The 26997-nt window shown below is 37.8% G+C and overlaps 1 protein-coding gene across 1 annotated transcript in view; it reads right to left on the bottom strand.

Moving 5' to 3' along the window:
• The window catches only part of SLC38A1 (solute carrier family 38, member 1), a 61698-nt gene that overhangs the window by 7962 nt on the left and 26739 nt on the right, over nucleotides 1–26997 (bottom strand). The window contains exons 4-10 of the mRNA XM_006888175.1: nucleotides 8842–8915; nucleotides 7397–7489; nucleotides 6752–6833; nucleotides 5692–5774; nucleotides 4188–4246; nucleotides 3953–4075; nucleotides 499–578 (exon numbers count right to left, since the gene is read on the bottom strand). Of these exons, the coding sequence (XP_006888237.1) occupies nucleotides 499–578; nucleotides 3953–4075; nucleotides 4188–4246; nucleotides 5692–5774; nucleotides 6752–6833; nucleotides 7397–7489; nucleotides 8842–8915 (594 nt within the window). The remainder of the gene's footprint in view (nucleotides 1–498; nucleotides 579–3952; nucleotides 4076–4187; nucleotides 4247–5691; nucleotides 5775–6751; nucleotides 6834–7396; nucleotides 7490–8841; nucleotides 8916–26997) is intronic.

Raw genomic sequence — 26997 nt, 5'->3', positions numbered from 1 at the left:
TTTGCATAGTCAATGAAACACAGATAGACATTCCTCTGGTATTCTCTGCTTTCAGCTAAGATCCATCTAACATCAGCTACAATATCCCTAGTACCACGATCCCTTCTAAACATCCAAATGACATACTAAGTATTTAGAGTTCTATAGATACATTGGAAGAATATTACTATCTACTTGCAAATTAAGTGTGAGTAATGTAAAACAACACAAACACTCAAACTGTGCTAAGTAAAATATTTGAAAAACAGAACCAACACAAAATTCCTTAGATGACCTTTTTATATGTTTATGGACAAACAATACAGCAGGTTTCTGATTTTGCTGGTTTTGCTCTCAAAATGTAGTCCTTGCTTAAGAATGGCTTAATGCTAGTAGTTAATGCTGAAGCTGAGTGATGAATCTATGGAGTTCATTATACTGGTCTATTTATTTTATATAGTAGTGTCAGGGAGAAAATGCAAAATGATTAAGATGAAAAAAGGAAACACAGTATCTTACTCTTTCAGCTCGCTGTAAATTGGCAGGACAGATGGGTGGCAGACAAACGCAAATGCAATTGTTGGTAAAGCATAAACGGTCTGTTTGAAAGAAAAAAAAACACATTATCATAAAATCTCTACACATCTAGTATTTCTGAGCAAATTGTGTATCTAGTTCCTCAGAATCCCTGGGTGATTTCGTTATTAGGAGAGTTTTAGCCACTAACATGACTCAAAACTTTTTGCTGTTAGAACTGGCTCAGAGGTTTTTTGAGACTGTACGTCACACAGCCTTGAAAGGGAGGAGATTATCCTTATTTCTCCCACAGTGCACGTGGTGGATTTGAACCTTCTGCCTTTGGGTTGGCAGTGCAACTCTCTAGGGACTAGGACATTAAGATTACAGTAGCTTACCAAGACAGTTTACCTATCATGAGACCTTTTCCAAGAAAGCTTACCTAGCATGAGACCTTTGCCATACTAGAGTCTCAGAGTCAGTCAGCTCCGCTACAAGGTATTTTACATGCTTCAGGCATAGCCATGCCCCATTTCTATATGGCACTAGCATGAAAACGCTAGGAAGCAGCCCTACTTTGTATATCTCTTTCATGAGTTGAAATGGAAGAGGCAGCAAGTAACAATAACAACAAAGGGAAAGTACTATGTAGTTTCCCTGTATTATCTTTCCGGGCCTACAAACAACCCTGGGGGGCAGGCCAACCATTGCTGTCTTACTGACTCCCTCTGACAGGTTAGGGAACTTGTCCAAGACTTCCACTTCTATTTGCTGCTCTTTTGTTTGTACTGGGGGCATTAAATTGGACTTAAACGATGGAATCTAAAAAGAAATTATCTTCACATTCACCTCTATGGCTGTCATCTTAGTGTTAAAAAAAGAGTGCAACTTATATTTAGAGTTTTCTTATTTAAGTCTTTTTAAGGGAGTTCTGGTGGCCTAGGAGCAAGAAGTTGCACTTCAATCCCAAAGTCAAATGGTTTGAATTCACCAGCTGCTTCATGGGAGAAAGATGGACAGTCTCCTTCTGTGTGATTAACTGCCTCTGGGTCAGCTACGGTGAGGTTCTTACTTGATGGTACACAACAAAACAACAACAGCGAGTCTTTTTAAAGCCTTCAAATTCAATGAAAAAGGAAGCTTCTATAAAAGGAAGCTTGCAAATAAGGGAGAAAAAACAGGATTTATAATGTTCTGAATATGCCCAGATACTCATACCAGGAACTTTACAACAAAACTCTGAAAGATACAGAAGGGAATCCTCATTTTGACACATGGTTGGAGGGCTTAAATGAAGATTTCAAAAGCAAGGCTAACTTACTCACTGTTGTTATGTGCCATCGAGTTGCCTGCAACCCATAGCAACCCTATGTACAGCAGCTCTGAACTCTTCAGTGTCCTGGGCCAGTATCACTAATTCCACCACCCCATCCCCATTGCCCTAGCTACTGTATCAATCCAACCCATCTGGGGTCTTCCTCTCCTGTGCTGCCCCTCAACTCTTCCGAGCTTGATGTCCTTCTCCAAGGACTGGTCTCTCCTGGCCAAATGCCCAAAGTATGTGAGATGGAGCTTTAAAAATCCTATCCTCCAAGGAGAGACTTAGTTTCACCCTCTCCAAGACAGAACTATTTGTTTTCTTGGTGGTCCATAGTACATTCAAGACCTTTCTTCAGCACCATAACTCAAAGTCATTGATTCTTCGCCTGTCATCCTTAGTCATTGTCCAGCTCTCTGATGCATAATAAGTAATTGGCAAAGATCATGGCAAGGATTAAGTGCACCTTAGCCTCTAGACTGATATCATTGCTTTTCAGTACTCTGGAGAGGTCCCTGACAGCAGATATCCTCAATGCAATTCATCTTTTGATTTTCTGAGTGCTGGTGTTAAGAGTGTTAATTGTGGAGCTGAGAAAGCTGTAATTGTTAACAACCTCTATCCCTTCTCCATCTATCACAGTGTTGCCAATTGGCCCAGTGGTGAGAATCTTTGTCTTTTTGATATTGAGCTTCAATCCATATTGAAGACACAGTCCTTGACCTTCTGCAGCAAGTGATTCAGATTTTCTTCCATTTCAGCAAGCAAGGTTGTGTCATCTGCATATCGTAAGTTGTTGATGAGTCTTCCTCCAATCTTGATGTCACACTCCTCCTCATAAAACCCTGCTTCCTGAATGATCTGTTCTGCATACAGATTGAAAAGGTATGAGGAAAGGACACATCCCTGACACACTCCTTTCCTGATTTTGAACCTACAGTGTCTCCTTGCTCTGTTCTGAGGACTGCTTCTTGGTCCAAGTATAGCTTTCACATAAGCACAATCAAGTGTTCTGGGATTCCCATTTTCTTCAAGGTCAGCCACAATTTGTTGTGATCCACACAGTCAAATGCCTTTGCACAGTCAATGAAACACAGATAAACGTTCTTCTGGTTCTCTTTGCTTTCTGCCATTAGCTATAACGTCTCTATGCCATGACGTCCTCTAAACCCAGCTTGTATTTCTGGTAGTTCTCTGTCAATGTACCATTCCAGTCATTTCTGGATAATCTTCAGCAGGATATTTTTCAATAATTTTCACACTCTATCAGATCACCTTTTTTTTTGGAATGAGAATAAATATGGATCTCTTCTAGTCAGTTGGCCAAGTAGTTGTCCTCCAGATTTCTTGGTACAACTTGGTGATCATATCCAGGGCAGCATCTGTTTTTTGAAATACGTCAATTGGCATCCTATAAATTCCTGGGGCTTTAATTTTTTACCAAGTCCTTCAGAGCAACCTGATCTTCCTCTTTCCTCACCATTACCTGTTGACCACACGCTGCTTCTTGAAATTCTGCTGTGTCAGCCAATTCTTTTTGGTACAATGACTCTGTATACTTTTTCCATCTTATTTTAATTCTTCCTGACTCATTCAATATTCTACCCATAACATCCTTAAACATTGCTTCATGGCTTGAATTTGTTCTTTGTTCCTTCAGCTTAAGAAATACTGAGCGAGTTTGGCCCTAAGTACCAATATTATTCACAATACCTCAATGGCATCAAAGTTTTTTAGTTCCCAATTTTTAGTGATATTTGTATTTAAATTGCATGAGCTCAGAAAATTTTTTACATTGTTTTGTGTCATCACCATATAAGAAGCACTTGGCTAAGGACCCTATTAATTTATTTCCTAAAACACCATCTAGTGCTCTCTACATAGGAAGGAAAAAAGCTGAGGTAATGACCCGGACAGATTATTTACAAAGAGAATACTTACATGTAAGAGGGAGCATGAAATAGTATATTTATTTTTCAAAAGTCTCTAAAATGGATCAGGGGATACAGAAGCAATGATATTTTTATTTTGGAGAACCAACACATCCAAACACAAGCAGTGCAATTATAGCAAGTGAGAGAAATATAATTCCCATAATAATATTCTTTTAAAAAAACTCTCAAGGGCAAAGAAACTTACTTTTGAATTGAAGGTAACATATTTTGGAGTACACATGTCAGCATTTGTTGAATTAACACTGGCTGATGAGTTGGAATGTAGCTCTTGAACAACACAAGGAATTTGAAATTTCTTATAGATAACCTGGTATTAAAAAATATAGATGAATTATAATACAGATGTTGTATAAAATAACTAACATTATCACATTATATTATAATGTACAAATAAATCAACCATTTCAATCTGCACTTACCACTATTAGGAAAAAAACCATACAACTCAACGAAAATCCACTAGTGTAGCCAAGATATCCTAAAATAAGAAAAAAGGGGATAATATCTTTTATTGTCACTATTATTTCATCCATAATATTATATCTTTCAGTTAATTACTTCAAGCATAGTTTGGGTTCCAATATAAAGGAGTGCCAAATATAGTGACTATTATTATGTCACAGTGCTACTTTATTGACAAAAATCAACACTGTGAATAAGAGTACTTAATATATATATTGATTCCAATTCTCCTTGGCAAACTAAAGAATACAGGTATATAGAATGCAGAAAAAAACAGCCTCCCAATTTTGGTCCTAGGTCTGTGTTGCTATCCTTTGATGAATTTCTATGGGGAAATTCTTGATCCACTCCATAGTTCTTAATTCTATATTTGTTTAATAGGCACACTGAATGCCAGCTATATTACTTCTCTCCCCAGATGGAGGCATGCACAGAGGAGATGAAGTGAATGTCTAGGGATAAATTGAGTACCTGGGGATCTTCACCTTGCTCCCCTCAGAATGCCTGGGAGATCTCCAACCACCGTAACCTCCAGAAAGGCAGAGTTAAGTGGCCTCTGAGGGGCTGCACTATTCTCATCCCTGGGGGAGAAGAGCCCTTCTCTACTTAAACCGAAAGGAGCTACGATAGACATAAAAAGCCTAAACACAGATCTAGAAGGCAGAAAATTAAGTTGTTACAAAAAATATCCTTATAAATAATACAGAACTACAACAGTTTGATATTATTCATCAAAAACAAAATAAAAAACATTAGTTTTATCATTTTTGGAAGCTCTTAATTCACATTTCTGCTTTGAATTCGTGGTATGTAAAAGGCAATGCATGTTAAAGACTTTTTGACTGGATGGCAGTGTAGCCTCATTATTCTATATATAAGATTCCCAAAATATCATTAAATAAAAGACAAAAAGAAATGTCAAAACTAAATGGGTATGAATAAAAAATATCCATCATTTTTCACTTTTCATGCATTAGAATTGAAAGTCTACTTGCCCGTTTAATCAGAGTGTTTAAAGCCTCGTATAAAGAGGGTCTTTCTTTGCTTTTTTATTTTTTACTATTTCCAAAACACATGTAAATTGAGCTACTGGAAATAGTCTTTTACCAAACCCTGAATGATGTAGTTAATGCTCTTGATTTGTAACCAAAATGTTAGAGGGTCAAGTCCACCCAGAGCACCTTGGAAGAAACAACTGATGATCTACTTCTGAAAAAATAAGCCATTAAGACACATGTGGAGAACTGCTCTGTGACACTATGGAGTTGACATGCTAGGAACTGGTCTTTTGGAACTTCTTAAGAACCCACAAATGTTTTCATCCCATAGTAAAGTCCTGAGTAACACTTACTTCATTTTTACCATCAAAGCAGAAGCAGAGGGCAAAACTGTTTATTGTTACCAGGTGTCTGACTCATTAAGGCACTGGAGAGATTAGGACAAAGTAAGCTCTTTCCTTACCTAAATTCTTCAAGAGACACAGAGGGAGAATTATGCCAAACGTAACAATTACCACCAGAATACGGCCATCCACATACCAGGCTCTGAAAGGCATTTAAACAGTTATGTCATATTTTCCTAGAAAATATTTCCTTTATTTAAAATTTCATGATATATTTTAATCCATTTTCCATTTATTTATTTATTTAATACCATCCCTCGGGTTTTATCCAAACACTTTAATCCCAACCGCTACCCATTTACTACTGCCTCACTCCTACGTGAAGGAAGAAGGTACACGGCAGCTCCTCCCAGTCCATGGGCTAAATGTGGCATTCTTTTGAATTATTAAAGTGGTTTCAGACTTGAATGCACACATTGCATTCTGTCAGATTACAACTTGTTTTATTAATTATTTAAAGGGAGAGTCCCTTTAGGTTTTACTTGGCTAATATCAACGAGAAACTGTCACCAGAGGTAGGCATTTCTGTCTCCCTGATGCCTTGTATTTGACTTTGTATCCTGAGAATAAAACACAAAGACTTCTGGCTGCCATGGTTCCCCCTTGAAAAGAAACAGAGAGACTAAGACTGACAAGAACAGCTAAACAAGAGGGAGTCGAAACATAACATAGGCGCCAAATGCAGCTGCAGTGTTTTCCTGGGTTAGCTCCATATTTAATGAGGTCGGCTCATGTAAATTTTGCTCCCAAAATTCTATGTACCTTCTTCAGGAAAGAAACCAAGGTCTTGATTTTTTTTTTAACATGTTCCACTTCTGTGTTAAAAATACTCCCTATCTGTTCTACTTCACGGAAACTAGATATAGATTTCAGGCTCTTGGGAAAATGCAGTGTCTACTCTCTGTTGCATGAACAGATGACTTTACCTTTTAAATGCCTCTTCCCTGCTTCTTTTATTTATACAAACCCAAAGAAATTTATTGCAGAAACAGCAAATAAAGGAAAAGCTAGCCTAGGAAATCGTTTCTGGAGTTTTCGTCACACACATACACTTTGGTTTGTTCACATTATAATTAAAAATATGTCCATTACTTAGGGGGGAAAAAGTCTATAACTTACGAAAATGACTCTTCTTTTCCCATTAGAAACTTTATGGCTGAGGGCAGTTCATTTTTTACTATGAAGAGGTAGCTCAGCATTGCTGGGGGAAAAATGAGAATGTTTTTAGAAACAAGATACTAAGGCTCATGTTGCAAACTATTCAAAACGTTACCTGCCCTGCTCTTAGGTCAGCAACATTTAATACAACTCAAAGATGGCCTTAGACACCTTTGCAGCACCCCTGATTGTAAAGAAATTACTGAATTAATTCATAGAAGTCCTGATGGCAAGATGTTGGGTTGCTAATTGAAAAGTCAGAGGTTCAAATCTACCAGTCTCTCTGAAGGAGAAAATATGAGACTGTTTATTCCTATTAAGACTTACAACCTAAAAAAAAGACAAGACTTACAACCTCAGAAACCCAATGGAAGGTCTACATGGATTAGAATTAACTCAGATCTGTTGTTCATAAGGTTGCTCTGACTTGTTGTTGACTTTGTTGTACCTAACAACTATAACAACAACATGCTTTGCTTTCCATGAGGATTATAGCTGACTGATTTGTTAAAATTTATAACGCATATCTCTCAATCACTAAAATTAGAAAACATATGTGATGCTTTCCCACTTCAAAATGATGTCAAGAGAGCATGCTCCTTTTACCTCCAGTGTTCTGTAGAGATGTGGCTCCAAAGATTACCAGCTTTCCTGTAGTGCCAAAGACTTGTTCCCCCAGCTTTTCATAAACCATGCAGCCTATTGAAAAGAAAATTTGAGAACGCATGAAAATAACAAGTCTTAAAAATAGACAAAGTTCATCATTCTTGGATCATTCTCCATGATAGCGTATGCCTTTCTTCAAAAATCATCCAAACAGCCTTTTTGATTTTGCAAGGGTTAAAGACAATCTTATAAAATAACGTTTTGATATTTTCAAATGCCTGACATGGCCACAATTTCTCCTTTTCCAAGCTGACAACAATTAAACTATTACATCATAAGCCTTATTTTTTACTTTCTTGAATCATCCTACTTTACATGGGGGAAATTCCCCTTTAGGTCTTACTATTAGGTCTGGCTTGTATCACTAAAGTGGAAATTTTATTTGAAAACATATACCCTAGTGGTTGGAGATGGAATGTTTACTCTTAAATTAATTACCTGAACTGATTAGACTGACAATGAATTATCTTAATACGATCTCATCCACACTACATGTGTTCTAAAGATAACAAAAACCTACTTTTTACAACAGCAGAATTACGATCATCCTGAAAATTTTGTTCAAGGACTGGAACTCTCAAAGGATAATTTGTACCAAAATTCTAAGGTTTTCCGGGATTTCTTCTCAAATACAAAAAGTCCAACTTACTCACTTTTTAAAAAGTGTTTATTCTTTTGACATTTTATTAACTTACTAGTTTGTATTTTCAAAGATTCACAGAAAGCAATATGAGTTGGGCTATAATTAAACCTTTGTTTAATCTCTTAAGACTGGTGTTTAAATTAGACAATGCTTAGATCCTCAATCTATTACAAAATGTTCCAAATGCAGTTGTCTATGTACAATAATAGTTGGCCAATGTGGTTTGAACTAATGTAAAAGTCAAAGTATTACAAACATAATTCAGTATCCCAGGAACGGAAAGTAAACACTTCAGGTATTACACTGCCCAGAATGCTTGAACTTTCTCCACAGTGTACTCATTCCCATACAGCCTTCAGAGAGACATTTTCTCCTTGGAATATGCACAAAAGAGAATAAGAGGTCTGCTTACTTTTATAACCTTGGAGGCTATAATAGAAAAACATGGCATCCTTGTGCTTTATTTGTAGAGACCCAAGGAAAAAGTGAAGCCGTTAAAGTGAAATCATCTTACACTAGAAAAATAGGAGTAATTGAGGATTTGCTTTAAATGAAATCCTGTTTGTTCACTGTCCACATCAATCTAAGTGACTTTTGTTACATCTATTTGCCCAGATAAACACCACTACAGGACTTGAACTTACTGTAGGTCAAGACTCTCTTGCTTTTTTATAATCAAGTTGCTGAACACGGAGAGTTATTATTTGTTACAATATCATCATTCACACTGGCCTTAGCTTACCTGTCTCCTTTGAACAGATCAAGAGAAGATTTATTGAATATATAGACAGCAATGTCACTGAAGTCAAAAGTATCCTAAGGCAAAGAAAACAAGTCTTGTTATAATAATTGAAATAGAACGCACTCTTGCCTTATGTAAGAAAGGCAAAGGTTTCTTTATACAGTTGACATTATTTTTTAATAGTTCTCAAATTTTGGAACCTATTAGCGACTTCATCTTTAACACCCTTAATAAATATGATGATACCAAACAATGAAGGGTTCATTAGAATTGAAGTAACAGACCAGATCCCTTACCGAATTCAAAGTTCAAACTGATTTCCTCTGCTCTCTGGAATTGTTGCTATTGAGATGCTTTTAAAACAACAGTTTGTAGTATCTGTTGTGTGCTTTGTTACCAAGAAAGAAAAGGCTATGGGAATAGAGGGTGAAGATAAAGATTTGCAGGGACCCTTAGTACAGTGATCATGAGAACTTCTCTGGATTCCTTCCTCATTTTTAAGACACAAACCAAACCACGTGTAAGGTTATTTCCATGTAACATTTTATGATTATTTTTTAAATCTACCCATTGGACTACTGGTTGAGATTATTAGCTTTTTTTTTTTGCACCTGGCTCCTCAAAAAAGACTAAGGATTTCTTAACTAAGGCAAAATTGTGACAATCAAGCATAGTGAAAAAACTTTTCTGAACGACAAAGCCTTTGTTTTTGTTTCAGTACATCTGGCTCATTTATCAAGCTCTCCTCAAGAAAAAAAGCACAGTTAAAATGATGTGAGAATGTACACAGATTATTTCTGACTCATTTGGTTAAAACAGACAAAGTGAAAATACAGCCCTAGCTATTAAAAAGAAAAAAAAAATTCCCAGTCCCCAAGTGAAACCACTTACTTTCTGAAGTAAGAAAATATATCCCCAGAACAACAGATTACTGCAAATGATTCCACGTTGAAGTAATTAAGGACAGTATTTTGAAGTGCTTGTGAGATACGTGGTATGTCATTTCATGGGCAAGCTCCCCACAAGTTCTTCTCCCATCTGAACACCTGTTAAAGCATGGGAACCAGGGCCCTTGGGCCCTGCTCAAGTGTGACCTCCTTTGACCCCAGGCAGAATGGCTGCCTCTTAGCTTTCTCCAGCATTTCATTTCTCTTTCATGCAGAGCAGTCATGAGATAAAGGGGGAGTACAGAATGGTCAGCTACACAGCAGATGGACTCTCTCTTCAGACAATGTCTTCAGAGATTGGCCAGAAAAACACAAAGAAGAGGTAGAGCTCAGTGGAGGCAAAACAAATATTGTGTGACGGCAGAATTGACCCTTCAATAAAGGAGAATCTAGGTCAAGATAAGACTGTAAGGAAGTATATTCAGATATGTATTTACCTAGCTAAGATCCTTGAGGGAGGAGGGTGATTAAGAGGGTAATTCCCTTATTATCTATCCTGGTTGAGGAAATTGAGAGTAAGCATTTATTAACCAACTCACCAGTTCTGAGGTAGCTAATAGACCATGATTTGATATGCTGTGCCAGAGAATACAATTGAGACATAATTGTGATGTAATTGTTTCAATCTTAGAAGATAAACAATATTTACAGTGAGGAAGAGAGCACTGAACTTCACTCAGGGTTCATTCATGATTTTAGGGGCATAGAACACTGCATGGAAACTTGCACATATCCATGCGGTATGTCCTAGAGGAGTTCTGGGTGGCATTGGATTGCGTATGGGCTTTCCAGCTAGGGATGGATGCTTGCCATCTTAGCTGGACAGTTTATTACAGAATGACCTTGTGTCCTGTTGGGTCCACTCTCCTGTGACAGGACTGGATGAAAAAAGGGGTTATCAATTACTATTAGCTCAAGGTTAATGTATGATCTAGCAGGTGTGTGTGTGTGTGTGTGTGTGTGTGTGTGTGTGTGTGGTAATTACTAACATTCACATAGTTCTTTGGTAAAGGCCCTAAAAGCCTAGGTGAACTACATAATATTAGCAAAAGAAACATTTTAAGGAACTATCTAGCACATTTCCTGTAGTTGGTGATCCCTGGACCTCCCTGACTCTTGCATCTAGCTGCCCCTTCCCACATTCTATAGGGTAAATTTCTGCAGATGATGTTCAGCTTGTATTTCACCTTTGCTGTCACCTTGGTGAAAAGTGTTGATCACGGAAAATTCCAAGAGAGTGCACGCTACTTCTTCCTCCCATTCCAAACTGAGGCCTTGAGGCCAAATGAAGCACTTCTAGGGATGACAACAGCCCCTCTTGCTCCCAGGAGACAGCAACCTTTCACCCCAGAGGGAAGAACTCCAGTATTCTTTCTTTTTTCCTCTCTGTAACATCTACTTTGACCACCCAATCTCCAAAGAATCTATGCTCCATTCCTTCCAAAATATAGAAAACCTCCCCCTCAGAGACTGAAATGAATAGAAAACAGTATCCTTTTCTGCCTGTCATGTCACTAAGAGGCAAATTACAATTCTGTGGGCTTTAGGCTATAACAGAATATTTTCAGCTTTAACAAATAGGCATTTAATGAGAATGAAATTTAAAAGTGTATCTCCTTGTTTGGATTCTTAGAAAGGAGCATTAAGTTGCTTAATTGGCTATAGAAGTTCCTAGAATATTTTATGAAGATCAAATCAGAGATGCTATGAGACAAAGAAAGAAAGGATAGCATAGAAAAGAAGGAACAAGAGACTATAATGGCGTAACTGAACAAAGGAGTGTGATTATGCCCCTATTTGTACAAATAATTGCAGTTTCCTAGAATAGAAACACAAACTAGTATTCCTATGCCAACAAAGAGGAATATACATGATTAAGGCTTTTTATTTCATCAGGATATATTTAAGTTCCCACACTGCCAACCATTCACCAAATGTTTTAATATGACTGGGGCAAAAACTGCTTGTTAGATAGGAACTAAACTTCAGCTTGCTTGGGAGCAGAGCAATAGAGGATTGGGCTGGTGTTCAGGCTGAGAGAGAAGGAAGGATCTAAAAGTTTGCTGGAAGGAAGGAACAGCTAGTATTGTGAAGAATGTTGTCAGAAACATTGGCGAATTCATGTGGCAACAATAAATTGAAAAACTCTGGGACACCCAAGAAGATCTTGGGTCACTCTTGTTTTCTGAGAAGACAGACATTTGATTGGAAACTCAGAATTACAGACTTCAGGAGTATTATTAGAAAGTATTTGGTCCAAATTTTCATTCAGTCCAAGAAACGTCTATGCTTCATTCCAACATGTAGCTATCCAGGCTCTGAAAAAAAGTGTCTTCTGATTGGGACATATTATCCAGCCCATTCAGCTTCTGGAAAGTTCTAGGGTTTAAAATTGCTGCTGAGATGAAGCTGCTGCTTCTATTTCACCAGGTGGTCCTCATTTTTACTCTCTGGAGTAAATCTAGAGTGAATCTATTTGAAATTTAACCCTTCTTCTATCTACCATTTGTGTGTTGATGGTACTCATTTTAAGTCTGCTCTTTGGCTTAAATATCTCTAATTTTTTTAGTTCTTAATCATGACACTGGCTTTTAAAGCCTGTGTATATCTAAGTTTGGTGCAATTTTGCAACCATTCTTTGAAAATATTTATATAAAGCCAATCACGGAATATTAGTTTTGGTAGACACAGCAAAAAGCATGATTGTTTTTAGATCTCAGTGAATCAATTTTAATTCACAGAAACCCTACACACAACAGATTCAAACACTGTCTGGGCCTACACTGTCCTCAAAAATGCCATATCTGAATCCATTATTTCAGCCACTGTGTCAACTCATCTTCTTTCTTGCTTATTCTCTACTATATCAAGCTCAATATCCTCTTAGGACTGATGCCTCTTGAAAACATCCTAAGTACCTGAAACATCTACATATTCTAAGGAATATTCTGGTTGCACTACTTCCAAGACAGATTTGTTCATTTTGGCAGTCCATGATATATTCAATATTCTTCATATAATAATTCAAAAGCATCAGTTTTTATTCAGCCTTCCTTACTCATCGCAGCTTTTGCATGTATATGTTGTTGTGTGCTGTCAAGTCGGAACTGATTCATAGCTGACTCTCCAGTGAGTTTCCAGAGGCAGTCTAATCACATGGAAGAGGATTGCCCATCCTTCTCCGGCAGAGCAGTTAGATTTGAACCATTTAACTTTGAGATTGCAAAGCCACAGCTTGGGTAAGGGGCATCTTAGTCTTCAGAGTAACTTCTTTGGTTTCAAACACTTTTGAAAGCCTTTTTTTGCAGTAGATTTGCCCAGTTCAATACATCACTTGGTTTCTTGATTGCTATTTCCATGGTCATTGATTATGGATCTAAGTAAAATGATATCCTTGGAAATTTCAATAAATTTTCTATTTATTATTGTGAGAACTTCTTTTTTCTTTATGTTGAGGTATAACAGGTGTAAACCATACTGGAGGCTATATAATCTTTGATCTTTATCAATAAGTACTTCAAGTCCTCTTAATTTTCAGCATGGTTGTGTTGTTTGCAAATCATGGATTGGTAATGAGTTTTCCTCCAAACCTGGTGCTGTATTGCTCACATAGTCCATGTTCTTGTATTATTTGCTCAGCACACAGATTAAGTATGGTGCAAGGATACACTTTTATTGATTTTAAACCATACAGCTCCTTATTCTGCTTGAACAATAGCCTCTTGGTCTATGTGCAAGTTGATAAGGGCACAATTAAGCTCAAATTCAAAACTTACTGCTGTCCAGATGGTTCTGACTCATAGCAAACCTACATCTGGTTTCTACATAAATCACAATGGGAAGAGATCTTTCTCTCACTTCATCACTGGTGGATTTGAACATTGGAGGCAAGCAGCTTTTGGACAACAGTGTAACTTGCTATAAAGTTTGTCACCAGAGCCCTCCTGAAGACAATGATTTATTCTGGAATTCCTATTCTTCATAAGCTAACCATAATTTATTATGATGCACACAGTCAACAAAACATAGTCAACAAACCACAGGTAATCGTCTCATCTTTCAGCAGAGATCCATCTGATATCAGCAATGATACTACCCATTCCATGCCCTCTTCTGATTCTGGCTTGAGTTTTTATCAGTTCCCTGTCAATGTACTCCTGTGACACTTACCTTCATGACATTTAATATGGTTGTGGTGTTAATGATATTGTTTGATAATTTCCACGTTCTATTGAATCACCTTCTTTGGAATGATAACAAATATGGATCTCTTCCACTTGGTTAATGAGGTGGTTACCTTTCAAATTTATTGACTTACACAAGGGAATGCTTTCACAACGCATCCTTTATTGAAACACCTCAACTGATACCCTGTCCATGTCTGGAGTTTTGTTTTATAATGACACTTTTACTGTAGCTCTGACTTATTCCCTCCTTCCTTCCATACTACCAATTCTTGATCATATACCTTTTGAAATGGCTGAATGATGACCAATTCTTTTTGCTACAGTAACTATGTATTCGTTCCATTTAAAAAAATATTTCCTGTGTCATTCAATATTTTGCCCACAGAACCTTTCAGTATTGCAACTTGGGAGTTAAATTTTATTCTTCAGGCTAAGATACAGGAGGAAGAAGAACCTGGAAGTGTGCTTTTATGAAAACTGACCAATGAAAACCTAATGAATACCTGTAAAATGCTGTTTGATATAGTGCTAGAAGGCAAGCCCCTCAAGTTGGAAGCAACAATAACTGGGGAAGAGCTGCCTACTCAAAGCAGAGTTGACCTTAGTGCTGTGGATGGAGTAAAGCTTTCAAGACTTTCCCCTGCTGGTGTGCCATGTCTCCAAAAGAGAAGAAACTTCTGCAGACACCCCTTAACAATGGGCACACAGAATTACAAAGTATGAATCCAGGAAGTTGTGAAAAAATGAGATGAAAGGTTTGAGGATAGATATTCTAGGTGTTAATGAGCACAGATGGAATAGTATTAGTTATTCTGAATCATATTATCATAGCCTACTACATTAGAAGTTAAAAATTAAAAAGAAATAGTAAAAGAATATTTCAAAATCTATCCTTAAGTACAATGCTAGTGATGGGACAATATCTCTAGGCCTACAAAGAAGATTAGTTAATAAGGCTATTATTCAAACTTACAAACTAAACACTAAGGCCAAAGATGAAGATATTTAAGATTTCCCTTTCTGTAGTCTGAAATGGATCAAAAAGGCAACTAAGATGCATTGTTAAATAGTGATGATTGGAATGCAAAAGTTTTAAACAAAAAGAAGAACGTGGGGGGGGGAGAAATGGCTTTAGGAATATAAATAATGCCAGAGATCATATGCTAGAATTTGGCAAGACCAATGGCATAAGCATTGGAAATACTTCATAAAATTACATAAACGGTAATTATAGATGTAAATCTCACTAGATGAAAGATACAGGAATCAAATACTCTATATTTGTAGAAAGAGATAGTAGAGAAGCTCAGTGTCATACAAAAAAAATGTCAGAAAAAAAAATTGTGGAACAGATCAGTTTTCAAGATAAAGCTTGAAAGAAACAGTTGAAAAGGGGGCACACGATATGAACAGACATCAATGTGGAATATACCTACACACAACAAGATAAAGCTTGAAAGAAAAAATAAAAACAGGGTCATGAAAGCTAATGTACAAACGTGATTATATAAATACACCTGAATATAGAAGTCATTTCAAGAACACTGAATCAAGTGACTTCCATCAAGTTGGAGCCAACTCATAGTTAACTCTCCACTGGGTTACGAAATTACAGGGGACGAGCTTGCCCATCTTTCTCTGTTAGAACTATTGGTGGATTTGAACCAACAGAAACATTTGGGTTAGCAGTGCAGCTCCCTCTGGCCTTGAGAATTAATGACCAAATATCAGGAGAGTTATGGGATGGCATCAAGAACATCATACACAAAGAAACAGAAGGTTATTAAAAAGACAGGCAAGAGACAAACATGGATGTCAGATGAGCCTGAAATTTGTCCATGAATGTAAAGTAAGCTAAAGCAAATGAAAGCTAAAGCCAGAGTAATGGGAGAGTTCCAAGGGCATTTTAAGAAGACAAAGTATATGATATTATAATGAAATATGCAGATACCTGAAGTTAGAAACCCAAAAAGAAGAATACACTCAGCTTTTCTCAAGCAAAAAGAATTGAAAAAATAAATCCCAGCTTCAGTTGCAATACGAAAAAGAAAAAAAAATTCCCTGCTGTTGATTCTGACTCATAACCCTGTAAGACAGACCACACCTTCCAAAGTAGAATGTTACATTTTTCTTACGTTGAGTGGCTGGTGGGTTTAAACCACCAATCTTTTAGTTAGCAGTCAAATGCTTTAATCACTGTGCTCCTAAAGTATGTTGTTGTTGTTGTACGCTGTTGAGTTGGAATCGACTCATGGTTGACCCTCTGGTGGGTTTTCAGAGGCGGTTAGTTGCACAGAAAGAGACTGTCCACCCTTCTCCTGTGGAGCAGCTGGTGGATTCAAACTATGTGCTTTTGGGATTGCAGTACAGCTTCTTGCCACTATTAAATTTTTCTGAATTGACTGTCATCCTTTTTTTATGTTATCTATACCACACTTTCATTATTGTTGACCTTAGGATCAGATCTTCTATGAGGCTAATCATCCTGGTTCTATCCATACACACAGTGGGTTTTGTCTTGAAGTTAAATATATAAATATAAGAGTCTCTATATATTTCTATTTTATCTGCTCAGTCTTATTAAATCTCTTAAATATTAATTGCCCATCAAGTTTCAAATCCTGTGTAGGCCATCAATAAGATCACTGGTAATTCTAAATGCCCATCTTCAAGCCAATTGTTCAAGTCAGAAACCTGGAAATCATCTTAATCTCTTATCAGTTATCATTTCTACCACCAATAGGTATACATCTCCTATATGTCGTATCCCAATTCCACATACTTTCCCCTTGTTGTTGTTATGTGCCTTTGAGATGCCTGTGACTTATAGTGACCCTATGCACAACAGCTCTGAAACCTACCCTGTCCTGAGCCAGTCTCACTGACTCCGACACACCTACCCTCATTGCCATAGTTACTAATCTAAGACATTATCTTTATTTTCTGGGCAACTGCAATAATCCACTTCTGCCTTATTCTCCTCTCTGCAACTAAAGTAATATTTTTTTATTTTATGCCTCTGCGGTGGTTCGAATCCACCAGTAGCTCCAAGGGAGAAAGATGGGAAATCCTCCTGTGTAATGTACAGCTCTGAACACCCATTGGAGAGTCAGATATGATTCAAGTACAATTTGACTACAATCAAAGCTATTATTATAATTGTGGGTCAGGCTATGATAGCTTACTAATGCATGTGTTTACCTATTTACGTATCACACCCAAAACAGCATACAGCCAGTTCTTAATGATCTTTGCAAATAATGTAAAATCATAATTGTTTTACTAAAACCTGGATGTATTAATTTAAGATAATCCTATGAAACACTTTTTAAAAAGCAAAGCAACCTCTCAAACCCATTGCCATTTAGTTGGAAACTGTTCAGAACTGACCCCCATAGGGTTTCTGAGGCTATATATTGCACGGGAGGAGATTGCCCATATTTCGGCTGAGGAACTGCTGGCAAATTTAAGGCGTCAAAGAGCAGCCTTTGGCTTTGCCAGGCAACTCCTTATAACCTCCACCATCAGAATCATAAGGGTTTTCATGCCACTTACACTGTTTTTACACAAAGTCAAATGCTGTGCTGCACTCCTGAAAGCATGCAGTTCTTGGGAGAAGGATGGACAATATCCTCCCGTGTGATTAACTGTCTCTGAAAACCCGCTGGAGGGTTAGCTATGGGTCAACCAACTCTAAAGTATACAACAACAACAACAATCAGTAATTTTCTCCTATGATATTGCCAGGGAGTCACCACTACTTTTAACCATTTTTGAAAACTAAGATGACATTTGCCCATCTCCAGCCCTCTGGCAATATTCTTTGTCTCCATGGTCTCTTAAATACTTCAGACCAGGCCCTTCAAAACATTCTCCATTTACTACAAGAAAATTTCCATTTACATAATAACTGATAAACATCTATACAAACATCTGTTTAAAATTATTTATTACCCATTGCTTTGAATTATATTTCTAGAGCTGGAATTCTTGTGTTTTCCATATTTTATACAAAGATTACTGGATAACATTATAGATTTGGATAATGTTATAGATTTTCTTTCTTTTTTTAAGATATTAGATGTTGACAACACAGAGAGCTGTGATGATGAATAAACCAAACATTTAGGTGATTATAACTGGCTAGATATCATGACTGTGGTTGTAGTGTTGATAAGACTGTATTTGGGTAAATATACTGAATTAGACGCTTAAAATGAAGACATTCTTATTGTATATTAGTTATTACTAAGTAAAGCTAAGTGAAAAACAAAGACCTCTCAACATTTTAAGGAAGGTTAAGAATATATTTAGAAAAAAACCCAAAAAATAATTTTTTTATAAAAAGAATGTATTTAGAAAATCCTAACAAGAAATCATATGCCATACTCCCAAGCCAGCATCAAAGTCCTTGGAAGGAGTGGAGATGAGGTTGCTAATCCAGAAATAGCTCAGATGGGGGTGTGCAGAGCTGCCACAGGGTGAGTGCTTTCAGCCCTTCCTGAATCTAGTCCTCTCTCAATAGAACACAGACTGTTACCGACCTCCTCCAACAGGAGAAAAGGTTCCTCCTGCCCTCGTCCTTGCCAAGGTCCAAAGAGGTATTTTACAAATGTTTATGTGTCTATTAATTCCCTTGTTAAAACGAAGATTATGATTCAACAGGAATAGGCTGAAACCTGAGAGTCTTCATTTCTAACACGTTTGCAAAGTCCCTGGGTTTGGCAAATGGCTAAACATGTGCTCAGAAACTAAATGTCCATCAAATCCATCCAGAAGGATATTAGAAGAATGGTCTGGAAATCTGTTTCCAAAAAACCAGCCACGGAAAACCTGGTAGAGGTTCTTTTCTGACACACAGGTTCCCATAAGTGAAATCAAAGGCAGTTGGTTGGTAACATGCTTTCAAATGCTCCTGATGCCACCAGTCTAGGGACCATGCTTGGAGTAGCAAGAATTTCAAGTGCTTAGCTATGTACTCTGGGGTTGTGACATTTCTATCTAGTTTTTTTTCTTTTTCTCACAGCTGGTTTACTTGCATGGCTTCCCCTGCTGCACTGTGTGCTGGTGAACGCAGGTGGGGTGCTGTGGCAACACTCTAATCCTGTTACCTGTAACACAGATTCAACAGTTGTCCAGAGTTGACTATAATGAAGGGAGATATTTACAGCTGAGTTATTATCATCTGGGTGAAATGGTAATTGGCTCTAAAAGAAAACAGAGCTCTTTTCTACTTCCTTTGGCCAGCTTCCTCAGGGCATTAGGGTAGTTATTACTTCACTATGGTATATTTTAAAATTCTTTTCAATCCCTCCTTCCTGCTTTCCAGTTTTCCTCCCCATCCAAAAGAAATCTGACATGTGCCACCCTATATAATTCTTCTCTCCTAAGTCTGGCTAACAGACATAAAATTGTCACCATCCTTAGTTAAAGGTGTTGAAAGGTCCATATAAAACCTTCCTGCAATGCAGGAAAAGTGGTCTTTAATACTAATCTTGCTTTTCCTTATCATTGCCTCCCACCAACTTATAGGGGCCTTTCTCTACAAATTATAGATATTCATGTTTGTCAAGGGAGAATATTTGCAAGCAAAATTTAAGACAAGAGTATATGTTGGACAATGACTAGGGAGGATAGAAGGAGAATTGATGCCTTTCAGCTGTGGTGCTGGAGAGGAGTATTGAGAGTACCATGGACTGCTAAGGAGACAAACAGGTTCATCCGGGAGAGGGTTAAACCAGGCTGCTCCTTGGAGGCAAGGATTTTGAGGCTTCATCTGACATACTTTGGAAATGTTGTAAGGAGGGACTGGTCCTTGGAGAGGGACATCATGCTTGGTAGTTTGGAGGCACAGCACAGGAGGGGAAGACCCTCTATGAGGTGGATTGATTCAGTGACTGAGGTAATCGGGGTGGGTGTGTTGGAGATACACAGCAATAACAACATAATGAGATCCAATCTTGAATTTTCTCTCTAGTTTTTCAACTTGAGAAATGATAATTGTGTACTTTTTTTTTTTGTTTTCTAAATCCAGTTCTTGGCACATTTTATCATATTATTTTATCCTTCTGCAAAAGACCTCTTTCACATCAAGCTGTCACCTTGATGACCCAAGCCATGGCCTTTTCATACACATGTGAAAGTTGGAAAACAAAAAAGGAAGATAAGGAAATAACTGATGAATTACAATAAAGGTATTGGTGAAGAATATTGAATATACTGTGAACTGCAGAAGAACATTTATGTTTTAACATTTATGTTTAAAACATTTATGTTTTAAAAGAAATACAAGCAGAATGCTTCTTGGAAGCAAGGATGAGACTCTAACTCACTTACTTTGGATACATAGTGTCAAAAGATTAGTTGCTAGAAAAGGATATCATATTTGGTAGAAGGTAAATGAAAATCAAAGAAATCTCAATCAGATAGATTGACACAATTGCCACATGGATTCAAACAAACCAGCGGTCATGAAGAAGTTGCAAAGCTAGGTGATGCTAGTTCTATCCTGCATACGGTTACTGTGAGTCAATGCTGGCTTGATAGCAAGTAAGTTCACAAACATCTTTCTGTAGGCCTTCTGCTCTGTTGTTGGGCTTTCCCCTCCTGTGTTTCTACCTCTTATCTTTCTTCTACCTTTCCAAACTGATTCAGCCCTCCTACACATTTAGAATGAATTGTTATTTATCTTTTTCCCTTCAGCTAACTTTTTCTGACATCCCATCATACCCTCAACTCTTCCAAAGAGAACACACATCTAAACAGAAGAAAGATTTAAGAGTCAGGCTCTGGGTGATTTCTACTTTTATTTCACACATTTTCAAAGAGATTTGTAATGACTACTTTACTTTTACAGTAAAAAGGAATTTAAAAAAAAAATCCCAGTAAGTGATAATATTATTATTCCAACATTTTTATTAGGGAGGTTGCATTTGTTGACATTCAAAGTTCATCAGTATAGTCCTCACTTCATTCTGAGGGTCAGAAGACCAGAGCATTAAGACCTGGTATCAGGTAGTATTTACAAGTTGCACTAGAGAAGAAAAGCAATGGGATTTTAAAAGGCAAAGGCAAGGAGTAGGTAGGGATCAATCTTTGGGTAATTCTTCCCATTTCTTTCCATGTAGGTAAATCTAAATTCTTTGGAGCAGAGCTTCTCTTAAATTAGCCTCACTGTCTATTAGCTATTTTGTTTGTTCTAGAAAAAGAAATATGCACCGTGGATGGTCAACTCAAAATACATAATAGCAATCTTAAAATGAAAAGTATTTAGAAGATAGAAATAGAAAGCATCAGCTTAGTTGGTGCTTTGAAGTTTAATAGTACTTAAGAGGTGGTCAGAGCTTTAATGAGGAAGTTGTACTAGCAAGAAACAAAGCAATGTGTTTCTTACCACCACTTCCTGTTTTTTACTAAGTCACTGGTAAAGGCTGTGGGTTTTGTGGGCACTCCATTTATAACTCTTCACTTGCCTTTTATTCCTCTTTTTCCATTCTACAAGGATAACTGTTTTCCCCTCTCCTCAAACCTAGATCTTAATGTCAAAGTTATGTCTTTATCTGATGCTAAAGATGAGAGGAGCAGGTGGAACTCTGAAGTCATTGAGAAGAATTTCACAGAACCACTGAAATCAAGAAACATGTTCCTAATGGATAATGAGAATGGTACCATATATTTAGGACTTTGGTTCTAGTAGGGACAATAAGTCTGGGGTTGTGTTCATACTTTCCCACAGCATGTTCATAATTAATAACGCATATTTAAGGAGAGATAGTATGCTGGCATGAAATTAATTGTATCCCTCCCAAAATGCATATACATAACGATGAATGTAGAAGTTATTTAATGATCCCCTAAGATCTGTTAAACTGAACAGCTATAAAAGGATGAAGAGTAGGATGTGAACCCTCAATCCCATCACAGTCCTAAAATGATGAAAGGGGAGTTTCTCTGTGTGTTGCCTACAACATCTTTTATTACACATGTGATAGAAAAGTCAGCTGACAGGGGAAGATCTCATGCTCCCCAAAGCTGGTAGCAGAGGCAATCATTTGGATCTAGGTTCCTGTACTAGGGAACTCCTGGGAGCAGAAGACACACAGAAAGTATTCTCCCAAAGTCAACACCCTGAATTTTAACTTCTATCATGATAAGTGGTAAGGGAATAAATGTGTTTGTTAAAGTCATCCCCTTGAAGTATCTGTTATAACTACATAACATATCCTAAGGTCATCTACTAATGAGGAAAGCAAGCTGGACTTGTTCCCCTTCTCCTATCATCCTGAGCAAGACACCAAGCCTATATGAATCATGATTTCTTTATCCATATAAAGGGGATAACAAATAGAATTTTTACAGAGAATCAACAAATCAATGTATTATTTACAGCTATCTTCCCCTGCCCTAAACTGAAACGTAAACATCCGTTATTAACTTGCAGGCCATATAAAATCAGGTTTCAAGTGACATTGGTCTACAGGTTGTAGCTTGCTGACTCTTGGCATATACATAGAGATTTTTTATATTATGTGCCTGACACGCAGTCTCTGACCACAAGGCAAGGCAAAACTGGCCCACACAGTTTTCCAATTCACAAACCAACTACCATTCCCTAAATAAGATTTCAAACCAATCTTGAAAGTACAGAATTATGGATTATACACGATCTGACCTATGGCTAATCACAGCTGACCTATTGGTAAATAAGAAAATAAGTCAAGTCATGCTGTGCATGGTGGTCGTGAGTAAAGATGTTAAAACATAGGCAGGAGACAGCAATGGCTTGACTCAGCTAAACTGTCTCTTGGAGGCTGTGACAATGACAACACTCTCCAACAAAGGGCCTGCTACTGTCCTTGGGTCGCACTGAGGCACCTGACATGACCCAGCATGAGCAGGGCCAATCACACTCTGTCTAGAGATTATTTTGAATGTGTTTGTGAACTGTCTCTCTCTAGTGTGAGTTTTTATGTGTGTGTGTATGGCTCACACACTCTCTGGGACTAAAAGAACTAACTTCTTGGAACTCCTTATCAGACGCATCATGAATGACTCACAAACTAAGCATACTCCCTCCACTCTGCCACTTTTTAAAACAATGGGTGGGACTCACATCCCAGGCATGCAAGAACGTTGTTTACAAAATAGGCACTCATTTCTAGCACAGCACTAACCACTTTGCAATTTCCTCATTTCTGAAGAGTTTCTGAATCCAGTGGATGTCAATACCATTCCATGGCATTTCCGCTGTTATTTTAATATGTATTTCAAATGTTGCCAAGCTTGAATGTGCCATTTCTCCTCTTCCAGTGCTATTATTCACAAACAGCAGCCTCCGAGGCCAGTACTTTTTGCTGCCAGCTGAAGGACAACAGCGCTTCTCTTCAGAACATTTCTAAGGAACCGTGACTGTAGCTCAAAGAATTTTACAAACAATTGATTGGCAAGACAGAAAATAAGTATGAGTAGACACTCTGACCTCCCAGGGTCTCCCAAAAAAGCAGAGTTTTCTTACTGACTTCCTCTTTTTGTTACATCACAAGACCCCATCTGGCCTCTTTTCAGAGAACCCTCCTTAATGTTAGAAGGAATGACTTGCTAGACGGTCACAAAGACCATCTTGTTACTGCTGTGAGCAAAATTACTATCTTGTGGATATCATTCGAGCTCTCTGGAGTCTATGTAGAAAAAAATAAAGCCAAGTCAATTCAAGAACATCTAGAGTATATGCAAAGGTACACTGCAATCCCACTTCAATTCAGCGGAGTAATAATCAAGGGCCATCAGACCTGTGCTGGGGCTATTAACGAAGACCGCAGGGCTCCTGATAGAGAAAGGATCCCATCTTTATGACAAGAAGGTTATGAACAAATCCTTCCAATATATGAACAGGGACTTAGGGCAGTGTGATGATAAGCTACATTTCTAGGTGTATTTCTGCTTGCTCTTTATTTAGGATCAGTTGTAAAGCACTGCATTTAAAGAGGAAAGGGATTCTGACCTCCGCTGATAGAGACCCTAATTTTTGAGAGTTGTCTTTACTGACAAAGATATTTACTTGTTTGTTTCTAAACACTGTAATTACAGAAAAATAAAACATTGCCTCCTTTTTGGTGGTGAGATAATTACAAATGGTCCACAAGGATAAAATGCAAAGCATGCTAAAAAACCAAACAAAAACAGCCACCCTGAAGAATTCATCTACAGCTAAAGTAAACAATCCCTCTCAAAATGAAGGTAATTGTTGTGAATTGACCATTACTGTCCTTTTTTACAAACAGCAATTTAACCACAAATGCCCTTTTAATGATAAAATTCTAATCTCTTAGTGTATTTCTTAATATTCTCTGAACTACTTTGGATTTTCAAATGGAGGAGGCATTCAAGGAAAGTAAACAAGGAGTGGTGAGTCCCAATCAAATCTTGTGATTAGCATCATTATGTCTCCATAGTGAACTAGAAGTTTGTGAACTAAAACTACCCTTTAATTTTCCCCTGTGATAAATTTGCAAAAAATTATGAGAGCCATTGTTTTGCCCTAAAGCCTAGTTCTTGCTTCTGCAAAATTTAATATGCATTTATTCTTTCAATATTTCACTGAAGTATTTACTGAGAAGCTGTTATAAGCAAACATTGTGGGGAAACACTGGGTGAGCAGGGAATGACTGGAAGAAAGAAAAATTAGGCACAAATCCTGCCCTTCAAGAGGGAAGAGAACATATATGCCTAAATAGTGGAAGTAATACGTGTTAAGGAGCCCCGCTGAGGGTATAAATGTGTCAGGGGGCTAACAGGAAGGGTGCCAGTTCAAACCCACCAGCCACTCACAGAAGATGAGCGGTCTTTTTCTGTAAAGGTTTACAACTTTACTAACCTGAAGAGGAGTCGCTATGAGTCAGAACTGGCTCAACATCAGTGCATCACTGCAAAAATCTAAGAGTTCCTGGGATGCACAAATGGTTAAGTGCTCAATTACTAGTTAATGAACTAGTGGTTTGACCCCACCCAAAGTTGCCTTAGAAGACAGACGTGGATCTGCTACCAAAAAATTTGCAGCCTTGAAAAGTCTATGGAGTAGGCCTATTCTGCACACATAGGGTCACCGTTAGATAGAGCATGATAGTATTAGAAGGATCTAGATTAAAATGTAGGGTGGAAAGAAAAGACGGGGAAGGAAAGTGTAATTCAGACACAAATAAATGAGACTGAAGGAGTAGATGGAGAGTTGAAGAAATAGGCCTGGGTTCAGAAATCTGCAAGAGAAAAGCACAAGGTCACTGTGGCTGAGGCAGAAACTGAGGAAGGAACTGAAGCTGAAAAGAGTTTGGAACAGGTGGCAGAACATTAATGCTTGTTCGAAGATCATGGTTGAAAGATCAACAGCGAACATTTTCTGTAGTTAAGGGGAAAGGAAAGTAGTTTACTGTCCTGCTTTAAAGTTCTTTTATAAAAGGAGAATTTTTGTCATTAAAATTTTCCCCCTAAGAGGACTGGGGGGGGGGGGAGTATAAATGCCTCATCCCCACTCCAACCCTACACAGTCTTCTGAAATAACTACTGTGTATTTTCTTGTGTATTCACCAAAATTTCTGTGCAACAATATATAAACCTTCAGATGCTTAAGGTCTTGCCAAGATTCAGTTTGTTACAGTGTAACACTCTTCCTAGGAGATTTTTCCATACCAGTGCACAGAAGTCTATTTCACTCTTTCTAATACTCTACTTCATATCGAAATTTCATGACTGTTTAGCCATTTTCCCTATTAATAGACTTGGCATTATTTGACTGCTATCACTTGGTGTTTTAATTGTTAATAACAATAGATTTAAAGAAATCTTTGGGAGAAATTAAAGTTGAGGGCTTCTGAAGGCAGCAGGAAAATACTAAATTACACATAAGGGAATGTTAGGCAATCAACATGGCAAATATGAAAAATTCAGAGGTTTAATATTTTAAAACTGTAACTAGGAGCTCAGCCTTAATCTGCATTTGGTATTGCAATGCCATTTTCATAATAGTCAATCTAGTGATTTATTCCTAAACCTGGAATACTTCATTATATTTAGCTTTGCTAAGTTTCTCACTTTTTTTAACAAAGTGAGTTTGTAACAACCTTGGGTCAGACAAGTATATTTGCACTCTTTCCAACAGCGTATGCTCACTTCTTGTCTCTATATCCTATTTTGGTCACTCAGACAATAATCAAAATTTTCTCTAATGCTATTGTAGACTTAATAAGCTTGTGTATAGTATAAACATTACTTTTACATGTACGTGGGAACAAAAAATTCCTATGACTTGCTTTGTTGTGATGCTCATCACATTGCAGTGGTCTAGATCCAAGCCTTCAGTAAACGAAAAGCTTCTTATCCTTGAGGCAAAACTGACAGAGCAGATGCTCCAATGGGCTTTAAAGGCTGTAGTTGAGTGGGAAGAAATTGTTTGTCTTCCTCCACTGAGCGTCTGGTTGACACAAACCACCAGAGAGGCATGGCCTTTGCATTAGCAGTGCAGTTTCCTATCGACTGCATCACCAGAGCTCCCTAAACCTGCAGTAGCTCCCAGTTGTGCCTGTACATAACTCAGAACAGTCAGGTATAGTTCTTATCTAATTAATGTCAATCTAGAGAGTACTGAAGAGCAATGACATCTGGCTGGAGACTAAGGTGTGCCTGATCCAGGTTATAGTCTTTGCAATTACGTGCTATGCATCGGAGAGTTGAACAGTGAATAGGGATGATAGAAAGAGAATTGATGCCTTTGAGCTGTGGTGCTGGAGAAGAGTGTTGAATATACCATGGACTGCTAGGAGAACAAACAGGTTTGTCCTGGAGAGGGTGAAGGCGGAATGCTCCTTGGAGTCAAGGATTCTGAAGCTTCGTCTGACATACTTTGGGCATGTTGCAAGGAGGGACTGGTCATTGGAGAAGGATATCATGTTTGGGAGAGTGGAGGAACGGTGCAGGAGAGGAAGCCCCTAGATGAGATGGATCAATTCTGTGAGTGGAGTGGTGGAAATGAG

This window comes from Elephantulus edwardii, unplaced genomic scaffold, assembly GCF_000299155.1.
Source record: "Elephantulus edwardii isolate Elephantulus edwardi_28Jun2011 unplaced genomic scaffold, EleEdw1.0 scaffold00065, whole genome shotgun sequence".
Taxonomy (NCBI): domain Eukaryota; kingdom Metazoa; phylum Chordata; class Mammalia; order Macroscelidea; family Macroscelididae; genus Elephantulus; species Elephantulus edwardii.
Note: the sequence above shows the minus strand (reverse complement) of the source record. Positions and strands in the feature narration are given on the sequence as shown.